Source organism: Alligator mississippiensis, chromosome 5 (genome assembly GCF_030867095.1).
Source record: "Alligator mississippiensis isolate rAllMis1 chromosome 5, rAllMis1, whole genome shotgun sequence".
Lineage (NCBI taxonomy): Eukaryota > Metazoa > Chordata > Crocodylia > Alligatoridae > Alligator > Alligator mississippiensis.
Window position 1 is genome coordinate 3,083,923 of NC_081828.1, and position 19,984 is coordinate 3,103,906.

Genomic DNA, 19,984 nt, shown 5'->3' on the forward strand with positions numbered 1-19,984 from the left:
CCAGTTCTGTCTGTGAACCCACCCAATGGGCTATATTTGTCTAGAGTGCAATGATATGTGCTGAACTTGTTGTGACAGTAGATTTTTTGCAGAATATGTGTGAGAAGTCTGAGTGGTTAAGCTTAGCGACGTCCAGGCTTGTCTTTATCTATTGGGGGGAGGGGAACAAAACAATGATAAATCAATCAAACCCCTCAAATGTCTTCTCCCTGCCCTTTTGCTGTAGGAGTTTGACCCTGAAGAGTTCTATCATCTGTTGGAAGCTGCTGAAGGCCATGCCAAGGAAGGGCAAGGAATTAAGTGCGACATCCCCCGTTACATTATCAGCCAGCTGGGCCTTACCCGGGATCCCCTGGAGGGTAAGAATTCCTCCTCCACCGTCTTTGAGCACTATCCGAGAAGTGCCATCTTTACCGGTCCAACGAGAATTTTTTGGCTTTAATTTATGTGCTGTTTTTTTCTCCTCCTCCTCTGACCACTCGTAAATCTGAAACTCCCCTTCCCACCTCTGATTTCTGTCACATTTTGTGTGTCTTGAAGGGGACCTCTCACAATAATGTCTATGCATTTAAAAAAAAAAAATAAAAAATGAAAAGTCCTTGCTCTGTTGCCAATAAGACCTCACTGTGACAAAGCTGGAAAAATGTTAACAGCTGGATGTGACATGTCCCCCTTCATGGGGTGGAGCTGGACAGCGAAACGTCAGTTTTGGTTTTGTCTGTAATGTGTTCCTGGCACACCTACCCACGGGGGTAGGAAAGCGCACCTGCAAACCTTTCCCCTGAAATTTCAAACTCGCTTCCCACTAGATTTTTGTTAGCCTGGGAATTTTTTTTCCATAGTTGAACCTAATTTAAGGTCTTTCAGTTGGCACTGTCCCTTTTTAAATATTGTGATTTTTTTTTTTTTTTACTTCTTGCCTGCCAACTCAAACAGTCTGTTTGTTTTATATTTGCTGTTGCGTTTGCTCAGAAAGTTGGAACTTGAGCGTTTGAAATGCTTCCTGCCGTTCTGTTCTGTTCCTCGCCAGGTTAGTGGGTGCGCTCAGTGAAGAGCCCGTTAGGAGCAAATTATATCGTACAAATAAGAGATCTCCAATGGCCTGGCTGCTCCATAGAGCCCAGTGCCTATAGCAGTCAGACTCCTCTGCCTTAATTAATATGGTAGGGAGACGTCCTGGTGGGATCTCTGACATGTCAATTGGTGTCATTTCATTTTGCTGTGCAGTTGACCACTGTGCCACTTAGACCTTCAGGAGGAAATGCTGAAGTCCCTTCCCTTGCATGTTGAAAGCCATGGAGTGGGTGGACTGGCCCAGGGGAGCTGGTAGGGCATATCTTGGGCTGCACGGATCCATTGGCCACAGTCTGTATTTCGGATGGAAGGTGCAGCAGTCTGCAGAGGCTGCTACGCTGGAGACTATCAGCAGCCATAGACTGACTGCTCTTTTCTCCGGCGTGCACGTTTATTGTTAACCCTCCAATAAATAGTGTCAGCAGTTTTAATAGTCCCTATGGCCATGATGTCTGTCAAAGGTGGCACCGGTCGCTCATAAATGTGTGCAACAGATATATAGTCTGTGCTTTGGAGAGTTCATCCAGACGCAAGATTTTATGCTTCTAGTCCCAGAAGGCATGCAGCCAAACAATGTAATATGATTTACTTAGCGCTCTGAGCAACTGCTACTTCTGTCACAAGATCATTTGCAGTATGTTTTAAATATGCAGCTGTTGAAATTGGTGGATTTTATACTAAAGGGTGACTCAAGAGGGACAGAGCTGTCCTAGCAGCCCTTCTGCTACACCCCAGCGTTGTTCACGGTGATATTAATATGTCCCTGTGCTCTGGGGTGCGGGGGCCCAGAATTTCTCGATGTTGACATCTGAGAGCTATCGCATAATTTTGTATTTCAGCTCAGCATTTTGTTAGCCTGGTTTAATCTCTTCTTTTTTGACTGATTCTTGTGGCCACAACTTTTGTTTCCGTGCTTGGCTCAGAAACAAGAAAATGTGCAACCAAGGCTAGAAGTGACTGCAGTATGGCAACCATTGGACTTCCTGTTTTCACACAGAAGAGTAATTTCATATTAAATTATCAGTCTGTATAGGATTGCCTTAATTTCTGCAACGTTTCCCAGAAGGACAGTGTGACACGTTGGCAAGCAATGTCAGACTAGCAGCCTCTCAGGACAATTTTCAACCAAGACGGCTCAATGCAGTTTAGTGGGATGTGTTGAAATGTGACAGAAAGGGACACTTCCTTTGATCCCTGTCATAAGAGAAAGAACCTTTCATTCACTTATTTCCCATTAGCAAAGTCATATTTTCTTTAAAAGTAGGTGCAGATGTCCAAATGTCTCATTTTCGTTCAGTGGAGCATGTGCTCGAAATGCCCGTGATGTTAGTATCTGTGTAGACACATCCTTCAGAGGCAAGTACCCAGCTCACCCGTTGCCTTGTGAATACAGGGCTTGATGCCTACCCACTTGTATGTAGCACTTGCTAGGAGGAGCTGAGCATCCTGAACCTCCACTGACTTTCCTGGGATTTAAGGATGCTCAGTCTTTTGCACAGTTGTACCTCCTAGGGATAGAAAGGTTGCTTTGCTGGAACCGTAATACCTTTCTCCTCGCAGGGATGCCTGCGTGATTAAATGCACACATGTACACATTTAGACATAGCAGCACTTATCTTTAAATATGCTGATTAGCTGTAGACAAATAGTTTTCTTTTTACTTGTATTTACTGTAGTATAATACCGGACCTAGAACAACTGATAAGATATTGAAGTTGGCCGTTATATACTCATGTAACAGTTTTGGAAAAAGGAAGAAATATCCTTTTCAGAGATCTGCAAATACCTTTAAAAATACTGGGGGGGGTTTCTATCTAGAAAGAGAGTGATATATTGAGATGTTAATCTATCTTTGCTATTTTCAGAAATGGCCCAGCTGAATAGCTATGATAGTCCAGATACTCCGGAGACAGACGATTCGGTTGAGGTAAAGCAGCAATGTACTGATGCACGTGGAAAGAAAGTCTTGTAGTAAAGGATTTGTTTGGCTATTTCAGATTGTAACACATTGAATGTTTTTAACAGAAATAATTTTGAGAGACATGTGAAAATACTTTAAAAAACCAAAATAGCAACCACATAGAAACCTGGACCTGCATCTATGTATACTGTAAAATAATGCTTTAAAAATACAGACAGGAATTAAGAAGGTTTGATAGTATTTTCTCTACAATTGCAAACAAAAACGGCTCTAAAAAGTCCCACTGAGAGAAAATGTTGGCAATGAGTGCAGGGGCTCAAGACAAATTTCTATCAGTGTTGTCTTGGAAAGAATTGCCATCTATTTTACTGGTGTAGCAAAAGTTATGAGTTAATTTAAAGAATATGTTGGTAAGAGGCCTGGAATTTTACTGTTTATCTGAGGAATAGATCAGCATTTGGAGATGTGCTTCATCCAGTGTTACAACGGCAGTGGTTTTGCTAGAATGGTATCATTCTCATCTTGTTCACGCTTAGAAACCAACAGCAACTGCCCTTTTGAAACAGCTCCAAATGTATGCATCTCCTTGCCTTTAAGTATTGATCTTCAGAAAAAAGAAGGCAGATTCTGGATGATGATGATGATAAAAATAATAAAGCTTCTTGATTTTTTTCAGAGCCGTGGGGCCTCTGTGCAGTCAAAGAAAACTCCCTCTGAAGAGGAGTTTGAAACTATTAAACTAATCAGCAATGGAGCTTATGGGTAAGGCTTTTAAATCGGGTCTAGTCTTTTTGCTTTTGAAGAAGATTGACAATTGACCTGATAGAAGTTTAGGGCGCTCCGACTGTGATGTTCACGATCTGTCTGTGGTAGCTGTTCACTGGTGTTTGACTACGACTTTGATCTCAAGTCCTTAGTACGCCGTAGCTTTCTGCGGAGTTTGTCTGTGTGAGATGTGGATAGTTAAGCATTCCCATATCTGTTAGTCTAACGTGACACTTAGGAGGTTGAAATTAGAGGTCCAATATTTATGTATTGTCCCAGGACATGGTCTATAAAAACAGTCATTCAGGTTACACTGTTATAAGGAAAGCATATAACATCAGGAGTTTGAGGGAAAATTACTCTACATCTTCCTTGTTTGTTCCCTAGAAAGGTTTGCTGCATCGTACTCCACTGTTTATGATTAAATGCAATGATTGTGTGTGAAGAAAAGCAAAGGAAACGCATTGAAGTATTGCCAATGCGAGTGTTACTAATTACTTATCAATAAGGAAAGAAATGCTAATTGAGACAATTAAGTGCACTGGTGCATTTTAATATTCCCACGTGTATTAAAGGTGATATACATAATATGCATTTATGCTTCTCAGAACTGTATGTACAGACATTGATTAAACATTTGCGGAAACCGGATCTTCAAGTACAGCTCTACTGCGCAAACTTGCTCTGCAAAAACAGAATCGTGTTTTATTGCACCCAAAGAATCCGGAATGCAGTTAGTTTGCCAGTTAAAATTTTGAAGTGCCAGCCCTACACACACAACCCAGAATTTAAAGACTTGTTTCTGTTCACAGTCAGGAGGTTGCTGTTGATATTCAACAGGCCAAATGTAGCCTCGGTTAACTCCAGTAGGATTTAAGCTTATGCTTCAGTGCTTTGTTGAGTCCTTCCTTAGCTAATATAAATTAATTTTAAAAATATTACTGAAAATATACAAATCCATGTTCGTAAAGCCGAACAGATCTAAAAGCCGGTTATGTAAGAACGTGTCCCAGCTTTACACCTCCTTTTCTGTGTAGCCCCATATTCTCAGGTACATCCTTCTGAAAGGGCGGAGGTAGTTTGCTGCCTTGCTGCATATCTTGGATACTTTTATTCAGCCATTTGATACTGTGGCCTCCTCCACGCACTGCATTTGTGCCATGATTAATATATTAGTCACAGTGTAAATGGGCAGGGTCCTGCATATGCACCTAAATCAAGGCACCAGAAAATGGGAAACAAGCCATAAAAATGTTCCACATATAATGTAGAACACTTTTATGACTAGTTTGTGTGGGACCTTCAATTTAACATGTAGCTGGGGCTGACAATCAGCTGATTGTTGGTCCCAGAGCCCAGATCACACCAGGGTTTGGAACAACCCTGGGACTGCTGATCAGCTGATTGTTGGCCCTGGCCTGAGGCTGGGGCTAGAGGGAGCTGAAGGGCTTCCCCTGCAGGGGACTTTACACCCCGTGCCCAGCAGCCCGGCCAGAACTGCTGGGCATAGGGTTTTGTCAGTCAACTGATTGTCAGCTCTGTCCAGAATAGCCCCAAGTTCAAAACCTGGGGTTGTCTATCTGAGGCTGATTGTCTGCCCCGACAACCCCAGTGAACCACACTTGGAGCTATCTATCTGGTGTGTGGCTGACAGCCAGCTGATTATCAGCTCCAGCCCCAGATTGCACTGGAGACTCGAACACCAGCCAGGTGTAATGGTGTGACTTGGATCTGATTCCCAAACCCAAAATCATGCCTTCTGCCATGCATGTGTGAAAACTGATTCCAGAGAAGAAGAAATAAGTATAATCACACAAAATGAGTTGCAACCCGTTTCTAATGCAAGCTGTGCTACTTGCATGCAAACAGCTAATGATGTGAAAAACCTTGATCACAGGAAATCCTACATCAGCTTCTTACAGCTAGTCAAGCTGCTTGGGCTGTGTAGCTCAGAAGGAGTTGAACTGATCCTGCATACTTCAGACTTTTTCGGTCGCATGGTGACTGTAGTAACCATCGAAAGTGAACAATGTACGTCTTTAACTGTACATACAAGATGGTTCGCTGTGTTCTTCATTAACTGTCAGTACTTGCAAAAACTCTGTTATAATGCATGGTTTGTGAATTAATCCTAATGAGACCTGATCTTATTTCTGATGGAGGAACTGAGTTTTATCCTAGTATTCAAGCATCTCATAAAGTAGAGGGAGCAATCGTTGGCTGATCTAGTTCATCTCTAGTCATACCGGAGTTGTGTATTTGCCAGAAAAGGCTGTCAAGAGTGACTTTTCCCATTCCTGACTTGAAAGGATGAGAGCACTGGGAGATGTCTTGCTCTCTCCACTGATGGTTAGCCTGAAGTCAGAGTTAAAAACCCACCTGATGCCTTTAACAGTACAATGTAATAAGCTGTGCAATCCACTGATTTTAAAATAACTCCAATTAATGTGAGAACCCTGGCGTTCTGTGCCATCTTTTCTAGCGCGGTGTATCTGGTGCGGCACAAAACCACCCGCCAGCGCTTTGCCATGAAGAAGATCAACAAGCAGAACCTCATTTTGAGAAACCAGATCCAGCAGGCCTTTGTGGAGAGAGACATCCTGACCTTTGCCGAGAACCCCTTCGTAGTCGGCATGTTCTGCTCCTTCGAGACCAAGCGTCACCTCTGCATGGTTATGGAGTATGTGGAAGGTATTTATCTCCAAAAAGAAAGCAGCCTGGTTGTATCTTTGAAGCAGTTTAGCTTTGCAGAGAAGAAATAATTATTCTGTAAATTGCCTGTTTTCCCCTGGATGATCTGAGGGCTTTCTCTGGTGTCTTTAAGTTCTTTAAGGTCACTTAGCACCACATTCTGCGCTGAAGTGGCTTGAATGTGGCATCCAAAATCAGGCTGCATCGTGGTCACGAGGTGACGCAGCAGTGGATCTTTTGCACGTAGGGTTTCCCTCACCCATAAGAAGGGTAAGTTCACTAGCCTGTGACACACCTTTTTACCTGGACATCACGGAGGTCAGCCCATGGGTCCGAGGCCCATGTAGGGGGTGAGAGTGGAGTCTGGTTGGGTCAAGATGCAGAGAGGAGTCAGAGAAGTGATTCCATCCTGATATCGTATTTCTTTGCCCTGTCTAAGAGTCCCAGTGTCGGCTGGGGCTAACAGCGGGCTGCGGTGGAGCTCTGACACTAAAGAGCAGGGTACAGGATCTTCAGTGGGGGCTAGAGCCGCCATGGACCCCTTTGTGAGGAGAGACCCTGACAGGGGCTTCCTCCCTGGGGTTACTGCCGTTGCAGTCACAGTGATCAGGCCCATAATGGATTTGGTAATAACGTTTGAAAAAAATACAGAACAGAAGTGCTACGGTCTGGCAACAGGAAGTGGAAGCTAAGAACCAATCTTTCGTTGCACGTTTGCTTCCACCTTGTTTATTCCACTTGAAAATGAGTTGGGCTTGTTCTACAGTTTTATCTTAATGTGAACAGTATATTTGCAGCAGTACATAGAATTAATTTCCTACATCTGGCTTGCTTTTTTGGGTTAGCCAAATACCCACAAGAAGTGAGTGCTAGCTATTGTATTACCGCTTGTTTTAGACAAATCAGTGAAGCTGAAATGTACTTTGATAAATGTTGACAAATTCAGAGTCAATTCCTATTTGCAAACAAAGCCGAGGATCAAGTGACATCTCTGGCCCAACACTCTCTAAGCATACTGCATCAGAAAGGCAATCATTGAGCCAAATGCTGCTGCCTTTCTTGGGCGTATTAAAACCACGCGCACTGCTCCTCTGGAAAGGGCAAGTTGAATTTTGATCCATGCCTTAAATGGAGAAACACTTGTCAGTAATTGCAGTAATAGTCAGGTTAACAGACTCAGACTCCCTGGAACCAGAGTTTTCAATACCATCAAATTAAATGTAGATAAATGTAATTCTTCAGCATTTACTCTGCTGTGCAGTCTCAAATGAGATGATAGAAATGTGCTGTCTATTATTCATAGACCTTAAAGCCATCATAAGAAAACAGAAAAAAGAGTTGGCTGGGAACTCGGAGATGAGCATCTCTGAGCCCCCGGTTGCTTTTGTGCAGTTTGTCGTATGTCCCTTGTCTGGCTGACAGGTCCCTTGGCTACAGTAGCGGTACCAATGGGATCCTGTCGGATTAAAAACTTGGTATCTATTTAGATGAATTTCTGGAGATAACTTGATTTCTTCTAATTCAGAGCTCCTTAAACAGATATTTTAGCATCTTAAGGTTTGTTAAAAACATTGGGCCACATCGAAGCCTGTAACGTAAGGAGACATGCCGTTTCAGAAGGTGTACTTTTGAGGAGTGCTTTCTCAGCGATTCAACTAAGCAAATAATATGGTCTCGAAGCTGCTGTTTTTGCTTTATACAAATACAAGTATCATTTTAATGTGTGATATTTGATTATGCTACTTAGGAGGCGATTGTGCTACGCTCCTGAAGAATATTGGAGCCCTTCCTGTTGATATGGCCCGGATGTATTTTGCTGAGACCGTGCTGGCCTTGGAGTATCTGCATAACTATGGAATTGTTCACCGTGACCTGAAACCTGACAAGTATGTGTTTAATCCTTCTGGTCCAAACACGTCGTTGTGGTGTTCATGATAAAGTATAGTTACAGAAACACGGGATGTTGTTGTTATGCAAGTTTCTCTTGTCTTATCTGTTAGTCTTGAAAAATTTTTATAGACACATTCACCTTCTCTTTCTTTATAAATTCATTCTATGCTTATTTCAATAAAGGGTAGTTGAATAAGGCCGTAGCATCCTGCACCTTCCCCAAGAGGCATATTAATTTGCATTACAGAATGATATCCTAAATTCTGCTTAATAATCACTTGTATATTGTATGCTGTGCCCATGGCATGTTTGGGAGATGAACTGAGAAATGAGCAACCAGCTCATTTTCCCCTGATGCAACAACAGTTCCTAAAATCTTAACCGCACGTAGAAAAGTTGACAAAAACCATAATCCCAGGGTTGCTGGTTTGAATGGGGTGCTAGTCAGGACTGCATTTAACTTTTAGTCTCATTTGCAAAGTTAAGCATGGAAAGAATGAGAGCTAACAATAGTGTTTTCTTCAAATGTCTGCCTGAACCCTGTTGTTACATTGGTACAATCTGGCTGAAATCCGTCTGATTTCCTAGCTGTCTGTCCCTTTGATACAATATTCAGCCACATTGGAGAAGTCAGACAATGCACACTCACCAATCACCATGTATCTCACCAATATTTTTCTAGATAATGCACTAGCTTAACCTTGTGATCTGCTGTTTTGATTGCTTTTGGGAAACTATAGCAGTGAATACTGAATTATTTTGTTTCCCCTCTTCCTCCCAGTCTTCTGATAACATCCATGGGTCACATTAAACTAACAGATTTTGGACTTTCTAAAATTGGGCTAATGAGTCTCACGACTAACCTGTATGAGGGACACATTGAAAAAGATGCCAGAGAGTTCCTGGATAAGCAGGTAAGCTGAAATTACATCTGAGAATCAGTGAATTGCCACAGCCATTTGCAGTTCTTTCTTTTTAGATATGCAGACTGATTGTGTTTAATTATGTACTCATAATTAAATGCTTCTGTAACCAGCAAAGGCAGGCAGAGGCAAACTGATGATTGTAATTCGAATGGATGCCCAGTTGCATGGGAAGTGTGCGAGTGAAACCCAATCCATTGTAAGCCAGGAAGCCATAGGCTTCGAGTCTGACCCTACAACTGCCTCCGTGAAGGTGCAGGCATTTGCCTGCAGGGAGCCAGTTGCAGGGTGTGGGGCTCATGTATATACCTTTTTGGAGAGAGTCATAGGGTTTCATAGGGTTCAACGTGGGCATTTTGCAGTGGGTTGAGAGCTGAAGAGGAAAGATTGGGAGCAAGGCTTTCATGTGTTTTTGCACAAATCATTTTGTTTTTTTGCAATTCTAACTTCATTTCTGATGTGCTGTGATTGTAACATTTAGTTTAGGATTTCAAGCTTCCTTTCTAAATTGCATTGGAAGTTGAATGGACCTCCTGGCCCCCCTAGTTCACGGACTCTGGTTCTCTGCTTTTGTCAACAACTATGTGATACGTTCACAAGTTAGCGAGGTCTACCTTGAAGCTGGTTAGGTTTCCCTTGCTAGCACTTCTGCTGGAAGGCTGATTCGTAGTCTCACTCCTCTGTAGATTAGAGACCGTATTCTGATTTCAAGTCTACATTTACCTGTTGTTTTATACACCGTTATTTTTATACCAACGTTCTCCTTTAGCTTAACTAGCTCTTCGCCTTCCCTGTACGGTGTATTTACAGAGGGCAGTCCAAGCATCTCTTGCATTTTGCCAAACAAAATAATATGAAGTCTTGTTGCCTTTGATCCTAGTTGACCCTTCTGTGTACTTGTCCCAGTTTGAATTCCTGAACCATGGTGACCAGGATTATATGCAGTATTGCTTTAGATTCTGTCTTGTTCAGTGACATTAAAATTTCTCTGCTTCTACTAGAAATACTTTGCCTGAATACATTCTAGGACTGTATTTGCCTTTTCCCCCTGCTGCATAAATGACTGGTTCATAGTTGTCTTGTGGTGGGAGAATACACTCCGAGCTTTCTCCTCCCATTTCCAGCTAATGGAGCCATGATAGCAGAAATTCTTAGGCAAGCATATAGCATCATCGTGCACTTTGTACTGTTAAATTTCATCCAGTTTCTGGTATGGTGATCCTCAAAGTCAACCCGTGGTGTATGAGATTCTGATCTTCCTCCAACTTGTCACCGAATATAAACATAGAGCATTGAAGTCTTGATCACGGGCAGACGAGGCTCTCTGGGTAAATCTGGTATCTTTGATTAGACCAACTCAAATAGTTGGAAAAATTCTTCTTTGCAAGCTTTTGGGTATAAACACCCTTCTTTAGGCAAAGGGAGCGTCTGCCTGAAGAGGTTTTTGACAGATTTTTCAGACGTACATAATTTCTCTGTCTCTAAGCTCTGTCAATGCTGCCAACTTTTTCTGGGATAACTGTATTAGTCCAGGGTCGGAAGAGGTATAATCCCTGACATGACAGAACTTGGCACCAGAGGCCCTTCGTTATATTGGCAAACTGCACTTTTCACTGGTATAATGTGTTGCATTACAGAGAACAGCTTTTCCAGCATAGCTGCAACCAAACTGTACCAGTGTTTCTGTGCTGGCAAAGGGCTCCTAATGGAAATGTGGCCTCAACAAGGAGTATTAGCAATAACACACTAGCTGCCTGCTCCTGCTGGGGTAGTAGAAGCAGAATGAGGTGGGAAGAAGATGACTTACAAATAAGATAGTATGTAAATGACTGGTGTCATGTCTGTCTGTCTTCAGGTGTGTGGGACTCCAGAATACATTGCCCCAGAAGTGATCTTGCGACAGGGTTATGGAAAGCCTGTGGATTGGTGGGCCATGGGGATTATCCTCTACGAGTTTTTAGTTGGCTGCGTCCCTTTCTTTGGTGATACACCAGAAGAGCTGTTTGGACAAGTGATCAGTGGTACGTGCGCTTCCTTGGTTTTAGAGGCACAAAGCATAAAGGTCCATTATGAAAAGGTATTTGAAAATACTGCAGTTTGCTTTGTTTAGTCGAGAAAGATCAAATATGGAGCAAATATGTTAACTGGTCAGTATTAGAACTAGTTTGTTCCAGCCTTTGGTAAGTTGCTAGTACCACCACAAGCTGTTAGTCTTGATAATGTACATGAAATCGGGGTCACAGGTGTGTACAGGTGATGTCCAAATGCAGGCTTCGAGGAGAGATTCAGTTTGTAAAAGAAATTAGCATTTTGGGGTAGAGGGAAAAAATGACATGCTTTCACGTTTTACTTATAAAATATACACAGTCAGATGAAAGGAGTGGTCTGGCCAGATTCAGACTAGATAGATTTTGGTTGCCTGATGTAGATCCATGGATCTCATTAGTCAAATATTTTATAAATGTAATCAAGTGTGCCTTATATAATCAATAAAACACAATTTATATCTTTGTGTCTTGGATAGTGACTGTAATTGGCCTGTGGCTCATCTCTCACAGTTACAGCTGGACACATGCTATGGAAAGTCATTTACTCATTCAGTTCAGCCATTTTGCATGCTTTTTATGAATAGACTAGTGAAAAATTGGTACTGCTTAGAATGATTTCTGACACAGTCAGTTTTAAGCAAATTTTGGCAAATATTTGTGAAAGTAAACTTCAGAGTTTGAGAGCCAAAGGGAACAAAAATGCTGAATTTGATTAATAAAATTATTACCTGTGACTTGCTTACTCATTTTTTTGTACAAGGTACGTAATACATGCTGGCATGAGATATAGCCACATTGTCAACATTGTATTTTCAGAAAAGGTCATTGTTTCATACTTATTAAGGTTCTTAACATTTTTCCCTAACAAATACTGTTTGCATTGACAGCAGCTTTAATTAAAGCTGAATTTATACGCACTTTGAAAAATGTCAGCGTGTTGAGTTATATTAAGCACACGTGCTGCTGAATGTAAAAATATTCAAGTTCATATTTCTAGTGTAGAAAACATTTGTGCACATTAAAATGTATCTTAAAGCAATTTGGAAAAGGCAAGTCTTTTTATCTCCTCAGATGAAATTGCTTGGCCGGATGGGGATGAAGCATTGCCACCAGATGCACAGGACCTCATTTCCAAACTTCTTTGCCAAAACCCCCTGGAGAGAATGGGAACAGGTAGGAGCGTATGCTAATGAAAGCACCACCAGAAGCAAGAAAGAACTTGCAGTGGCAAAGAAAGTCGCCAAACTTTTTGTACACTGCTGACTTACCACCGGAAAGTAGCTTGCATTGCCGCTAGTGATGATCTGAACAGTTTTCTGCCCCCGTAGTGATCAGCCTCGGGGTGGGATGTGCATTCATCAGAAAAATCCCATTGTTGTGGTTCAGAGAAAAGGAAAAGTCACTGACACCGACCCACTTCAAATGTCCCCGAGAAACCTCTTTCGCAGCAACTTTGCACTGCTCCAGTTTAAGTTTCTGTTAGGGATTTGTGTCTCAATTGGAGCATTATTTAAAGAGATTTTGCATGAAATTCTCTGTGACAAGGAAAGTGACCCTCCATATTGATGAGTACTCGTGGGCATGCCAAAGTAAATGACAGATTTTCGCTCTAGCGATTGGACTCTGCTGTTTAATCCCCCAAAGATCCAAGAACCTGAGATCTCTCAGGCAAATGAAAGTGCTTAAGACTATCTGTAAGCAATGTAATGTCAGATTTAAGCCTTTGCAACCTCAGACTTCCATTTTCATATTAAGGATCTATTGATAGATTCAGCAAACTTCCACCTAATGCTCTAGTTTGTCCGTCTGGCTCTGCGGTATAATTCTCCTGGTCCCTTAATTTTATTTGCTTGCTTACTTTGGCTTTGCATGTAATTTATATTTAGCCTTTTAAAATGCAAACGTGCACCAGTTTCAGGATGCACTTTCACTTAGCAGATTTGAAACACAGGCATGCACAGGACTGGGGGACTCCCGAATCTGTGACGCACAGTGCCTTTCACCCATAGCTCACCAGTTCAGGGCCCTGCTGGGATGCCTGAAAATCATTGCCATTTGAAAGATGCTTTTGATTTTGGCAAAATGGGCTGATGCCTCACTTCAGCTCCTCATTGAAGGGGTCTATCACTGAACTGCCTACCCAGTTGATATTTTTGCTGGCAATATCATCCAGCACATCTTATTTCTTTACTGATTCCACTCTTCTTTGCAGACAAGGAAACCTTTTATGAAAAATCCACATTCTAAAGGCAAAGGTCCTGTCTCTGTCTGGGCCATCTAGCTAGAGACCGTAATCACACAGAACCCAATTTAGGAAGGTGCAGGCACTTCCATCATTTAAAGCACGAGAGTCCATTGGCTTCTGTGGGGCTGGTTACACACAAATAGCCTCCCGAATCAGGGCCAAAAAGCATGTGTGTGCACCCCTGATGTCAGCAAGATGGCATACAACATTGGTCCTGGCAGAGCTAGCTCTCTCTTGTCACATGCAAGCTGCAGAATGGTGCCAGAAGTGCTGTTTCCTCGTCACTGTAGGCAAATATTCTGGTTAAACTGCGTGCATGTGAGGTGGGCTGGGATTCTTGTTCACTTTTGTGCCTCATCATAACATTGGCAAAGAACCCAAGATTCGCTTCCTGGGATTCTTAGAAAGTGCGTGCACTCACCTGCCTTCTCCCTTGCATGAGACGGTGGGTCTTTTACGTGCAAGAGTGATGTTGAAAAAAGCACCTGTATTTCAGGTAGTGCCTTGGAAGTGAAACAGCACCGGTTCTTTAAGGATCTGGACTGGAATGGATTACTTCGGCAGAAAGCAGAGTTCATTCCCCAGCTGGAATCTGAGGATGACACCAGTTACTTTGACAGTAAGGGAAAGAGCTTTTCATTCAGGCTAAGTCTTTTGCCTATTTGATGTGTGTCGTGGCTCTTATGTATTTCACGTGTATTTTGTTAATTGCTTCATGAAGATCGCGGCCACCACCTGAATAAAATAGATGTGAATGAAATGCTTTAGAAAGTATTATATCGAGTCCCAAGAGAAGAGCAAGTTGTAAGTATATTAGAATTGCACAAAGATTTCAGTCTTAAAATTATTCCTGGTTTTATCGGCACTGCTGGCTTTAAGTATATCTGAAAGAGGTAGTTAGTGTAGACTGAAGTCAGGTAGATTTTTACCTTGTAGACTAACTAAATCAATTACATAGCATAAGGTTTCAGAAGCAGAGAGCTTACTTCATCAGATACTGTCTGTTCCCCTGTCGGTAGCTGTCTTATTAAAAGAGCCCTAGAAACTTTTTTGCTTCACCTGTGGAGGTTTATAGTTTTATTGGCTTGGCTTTTCTCTCTCTTTCCCTTTTCTGTGGATTTTGGATCTGCAGGATACTGTGAAAAGGACTGCTGTGATCAAGCAAGTCCGATATGATGGCTGTTCCAGGCTGCTTGCGGGTTTCCATTTTTGGGGTGATACTAACTTTCCTCAGAAACGTTTTAGTCAAACCAAGTTTAAAAGAAAAAAAAATCTCTGAATGTAACACCTGAATCAGAAGGAAAAAATGGAGCCCTAGAGGAATTTTGATCATTTGCTCTGAGAATTGTCTTATTTTAGTGTTGCTGGCTGAAATGCTACAGAGAGATGAGACCTCATGTGCCCACTTAGTTATCTGCTGCGTTGGGAAGATGGGTGGAGAGCTGGAGTGCTAGTGCTGTGTTTCTGGGCCAGTGATGACCATGGCGTGCAGGGGCAGATTGCTCAACCCTTGTGGGTAGAAGAGCCACGTTGGGTTTTTCTTTGAGCCATTCCAAGCTCTGTCGTCAGCCACCAATGTCCAGACTTACTCAGCTGGACAGAAGGGGATACCTAACCGTGAGCTTTTTATTGTGGGGGGAGAGGAATCCCGGTGCCCAGGGATTGATGCCATGTAATTGAGATGGCATTGCTGACATAAAACCCAGTTCACAGAGGTCTGTAACTCCTGAAAGGAGCCTCTTTCTGTCTGATGCAGCGTGGCACGTACGGCTCAGCCTAGGAATTTTTTTTTTGCCAAATTACTTTGGCAGGTTGAGAGAGACCAATTTTGAACAACCAAGAACAAACTATCTTTGGAGTCGTCTTAGATTCTTTCACTCAAAAATAGCTTTGCCGGCTTTCTTTAGCGAAGTCTAATCAATCAGCTGGCCGTGTGTGGGTGGGAGGAGGAGAGCAGACTTGAAGTTTAAAATGAAGGCTGATAAACGGGCAGAGTGAACTTTGGGTGGCAGGAAGCCTGTTCAGTAGGAAATCGCAAGACAGAGTGACTTGCTTTCCTGTTCCTTCACTACGACCCTGGTGAGAAACAATACGACTCATACTCGGGGGATGCGTCTACATGAGACGTTTACTGCGGAGTTGACTAATTCGCTCTGCAGTAAGAAGTCATCATCTAAGTCATGCTATTAGGATGGAGTAAACTAATTAACTCTGCTATAGGGCAGTACTGCCAGATACAAGTACTATCTGACAGCGGAGCTATTTACTCCACCACAACGTACGTGTAGACACTGATGGGGCTGGCTGGGGTATGGGGGCCTGTCTGCTGGCTAGCCCCTGCGCTGGAAGCAGCCTTGTGCCCCTGCCAGCCCCTCCACAGCACGGTGAGCTGGGATGGAGCAGCCCCAGGCTAGCAGGCTGACCCTGGGGTCCGCGGCCCGCCAGAGCTGCTGCTCCCTGGCTCAATGTGCTGCAGTCCTGGGCACATATGCAAACGCAGCACCTGGGAGCAATAAAGTCTGGTGCAAACTTTGCCGGAGTTTATTCAGCAGCATTACTTGCATGTGTAGTAGCTGCACGCTCAGTGCCTGCAGGATTGGTCCAGTGCAGGTTTCCCGCTGAGGATCGCTATGCATCTGTGTGACGTATCTGAGGCGTTCCATACGGCAAACAAATGGGATGTGTGACGTATTTAAAGGGATAAGAAGAGCAAAATCGAGCCCGTAGACGGCACTTTTCTGGAAGACATTGTTCAGGATCAGAATACTAGCCTTCTGTGAGAAGCAGCTTTTGTACGTAGACAAATCGATCTGCGCTCATTAATTCCAATCGTGAGAGCACTGTTTACGGTTCAGCCTACCGTGCAGGGAGTAACTAGGTGGTGTCGATGCTTCCTGGGCTAATAGTGGTACCGCAATGTGTGTCCTTGTTTGTAGCCCGCTCGGACCGGTACCACCACCTCGACTCAGAAGACGAGGAAGACACAAATGATGATGATCATGTGGAAATTCGGCAGTTTTCCTCTTGCTCACCGAGGTTCAGTAAGGTAAGAGCTGAAAGGGAAAGGAAAAGCTGTTAGAATACAATTTTGAGGCCCAAGTTGCTTTCTATAAACGACATTTTGTTTTAAAATTCCTCTTCAAATAACCTGGAGAGGCCATTGGAGCCTGAATATTCATATGGGCATGGTGTGTCTCTGCTGATGCTGTAGCAATCAGTGTTCATGGAGGGGCTCTGGGCACATGACAGAATTGCAGTTTTTATTCCGTATTTCCTTGCAATACCAGGTGGAGATGTAGAGGTCGCAGGATAAAGTAGCTCCAGGATTTGATCAGTAAGAAACCAAGTGCAGTGCATAGATGTGCACTGCAGCTTTGGGTCCAAACGCTGTTCTCCACGTATGTGAACGGACTTGCGTGCGCTCAGGAAACAAATAACCCCTCCCCTTCTGGGGAGCTCGTTCGGAGGAATTCTGGACAGGAGCCTTGTCCCATTAAGTGCCCTTCGAGTTGCAATCTTAAAAGTTTTCTAAAGGAACCAAATCCATTCTTGATGGTGGTATCACGCTGGTTTAAATAACGGTTGCTCCATTGACTTCAGTGAAGTTGCTGATTGACGTCACTGTAAATGGGATTGAAATTGGACCTGCAAAATAGCTGGGGTATCGAAGAGGCTTTTTTTCACAAATGCATCAGTTGTTACTTCCTTTTCCACAATTTCCTGCTGTCATAGAGAGTGATTAATCTGTTAGGCTGCAACTTCTGTTCAGCATGAGGTCTTTTTTGCCATGAAGAAAAGTCCACTTGTAATACATTTATTTTAAGCTCTAGAAAATTATACAGCATTTGTAGTGTGGGAGGCATAGAAAGCTCGTTATTTTTTTGAAACTCGTCTGACAATTCAACCAGATTATTTATTAATAGCTATCTTGTTGATGTTCTGCATTTTTAATAACATTATTTTCATTAATCTCTTCTTAATGTAAATCAGGTCCACAATCAAATACAGTTTTAAAAGCCTGGGTTCTTTTTGTTAATCCCTTAATTATTTAAAAATGTTGCTAACACAGAAGGAGGCCATTTCATTTAGCTGGCAACAAAACAGTCAAGTCTTCAAGGAGGGGCAAGACTTTTGTTCAAAAAGATTCCTCTAAACTTGGGCCCATCATAATAGAAACACGGTCATGAAATGGGGCCGGTGTCCTGATGGTAATCACAGAGCTGAGTTTGCAGGGTAAGATTTCAAGATGTAGATGTCTGCTCTTCATATTAGCGGGGCCTGTTTAAGCAGCTTCTTCCCCTGGTTTTTAGAAGTGCTGCTTTTCCGATAATGCTCAGACAGCGAGTAGCATCGGCGCTCCATATTGCCGCGCTGTCAGAGCGCAGCTGACCGGTGTTACTCCTGGAGCCCACGTCCGACCGCGCCGAATCTTCCCACTTCCCTTCTCTCCTCCCCAGCAAACACCGGCCGAATGTGCCGTGTCTGCGTTGGCTCCTCCATTAGTTAACCGCAGAACAGCGCTGAGTTCAGGTTTTCAGCTCACCGTCCCGAGAGAGGAATTCCCTCTGATTAGAAAGGGCTCGCAGGGTGTTTTTTCTACATGCCACGCACAGCCAGCTCTTGCGTGCTTTTGCTACATGCAGGTGTATAGCAGCATGGAACGTCTTTCCATCCACGAGGAGAGGAAAACTCCACCTCCTACTAAGCGGAGCCTGAGTGAGGAAAAAGACGACCGACTAGACAGTCTCAGCGGCCTGAAAAGTCGGGACCGCAGCTGGGTGATTGGATCTCCTGAAATGTGAGTTTAGTAAAACCGTACCTTTTTCCCCCAATTACATATTGGGAAACTCTGTCTGTTCCTCCTGGCCTAATGTTACATTATAAACTCTTGATAGGAGAAAAATACTCTCAGGTATGAAGTCAAAAGTGGTAGACTAATAGCTGAAATTCAGTGCGTAGAATTTTTGTACCATTCAAAAGCATCTTATGAAGTTCTAACTTAAATAAGGGAAGGGGACTCTGCTCTTCAACTTGGTTTCCCTTTCGGGAAGGCCTGTTCTGTGTTCGAGAAGGGTCTGCATCACAATTTGCAGTACTTTTTGTCTGGTTTTGTTCCTTTCTTCCAGGAAAATAGCACAGGTTTTCTTTTGCAAATGACCCTTGTTGTAACAAAGCCCCCAGTATGTACCCGGAAGAGGCCTGCTTGAATTCAGACTCGGAGGTTTTGAAGGCTTGCCCATTGTTTTCTGTACCAGTAACAAATGCTTGCTCTTTGGAGGTATTAACTATCACAGCTTGCTCTCGCTTTCTCACGCAGACTGCGTAAGCGCCTGTCCGTGTCCGAGTCTTCACACACAGAAAGCGACTCCAGTCCACCTCTTACAGTTCGTCGACGCTGCTCAGGACTTCTTGACATGCCCCGATTTGCCATCTCGGCCGAGGAAGATGGAAGTGCCTCCAAAAAGCAACAGTCAGATGCAGTGTTGCTGTCTACGGTCCAGTCCCGTGAGGGGCACCCGCTGCCAATCCCCGAGCAACCCGTGGAGCAGGAGCTGCAGCTGGACGGGGACCCTGGACCAACGACAACACTCTCATCAGCTGTCAGCAGCAACAGCAGCTCAACATTGACAGGTGCGCAGCCGTGGGGGGGACAACTGCCCGCGAGAAGTCTCGTTTAGTCCGTACATTTTAGCCGCACCGCGGTGCAGTTTGTGGGGTAACACATTTGGAAATGGCACCTGCTAATGAACAAATCTCCATGCCATTGTCTGCTTCTTTACAGCACCTGGAGAGTCTATAGATTCATAGATGCTAGGGTCGGAAGGGACCTCAATAGATCATCGAGTCCGACCCCCTGCATAGGCAGGAAAGAGTAAACTAAACTTTGGGAAACTTGCTTCTTTTCCCCCCAGCCGAGTCCCTCTTTGGACTTGTCAGGTTAGCAAATTAACCTGGTTTCTACCAGGTTATTCCACCAGGTTTCCACCAAAAGTACACCCTGGGTATAACTCTGACTGTTCAGACTGAAATTTTTCTTGCAGTATCTTTCTCAGTCTGAATCTTTATGTTTCTAAAAATTGTCATGACACCAGCTCAGCCATTTCTGAGAAGGAAGCTAGAGAGTGATACGTTACGTTAAAAAGAAATTCCAGTGACCTGTTTCTGAAAAGCTATAGGGTCCCCATGCCTGGGACAGAGCGCCAAATTTTGATGAAACAGTTGTTGGGATGAAGACGTATCTTTTGCTTTCCCTGCAAAGGTTCACCCAAATTTGACCTTTGGAAAAGCCATGATTCATGCTTTTCTATAGCCATCTTCCAGCCGTACTCAGTAGTATGCACAGGGCTGAGGAAGCCTTCGCCTGTGACTGCAGCTCTGGGATTCTGCAAGCTGGGATCCTGTTTTGTTCCTTTTGGCAGCCACTATT

General features: G+C 43.4%; 1 protein-coding gene across 5 annotated transcripts in view; it reads left to right on the forward strand.

Moving 5' to 3' along the window:
• MAST2 (microtubule associated serine/threonine kinase 2) overlaps positions 1–19,984 on the forward strand; it is a 309,296-nt gene that overhangs the window by 274,164 nt on the left and 15,148 nt on the right. For all 5 annotated transcript variants that reach the window (XM_059727771.1, XM_059727772.1, XM_059727773.1 and 2 more), the window contains 12 exons: positions 227–359; positions 2,940–3,001; positions 3,672–3,757; positions 6,243–6,451; positions 8,199–8,337; positions 9,123–9,255; positions 11,120–11,285; positions 12,384–12,485; positions 14,054–14,176; positions 16,494–16,603; positions 18,201–18,355; positions 18,875–19,188. In XM_059727771.1, coding sequence (XP_059583754.1) covers positions 227–359; positions 2,940–3,001; positions 3,672–3,757; positions 6,243–6,451; positions 8,199–8,337; positions 9,123–9,255; positions 11,120–11,285; positions 12,384–12,485; positions 14,054–14,176; positions 16,494–16,603; positions 18,201–18,355; positions 18,875–19,188 — 1,732 coding nt within the window. The remainder of the gene's footprint in view (positions 1–226; positions 360–2,939; positions 3,002–3,671; positions 3,758–6,242; positions 6,452–8,198; positions 8,338–9,122; positions 9,256–11,119; positions 11,286–12,383; positions 12,486–14,053; positions 14,177–16,493; positions 16,604–18,200; positions 18,356–18,874; positions 19,189–19,984) is intronic.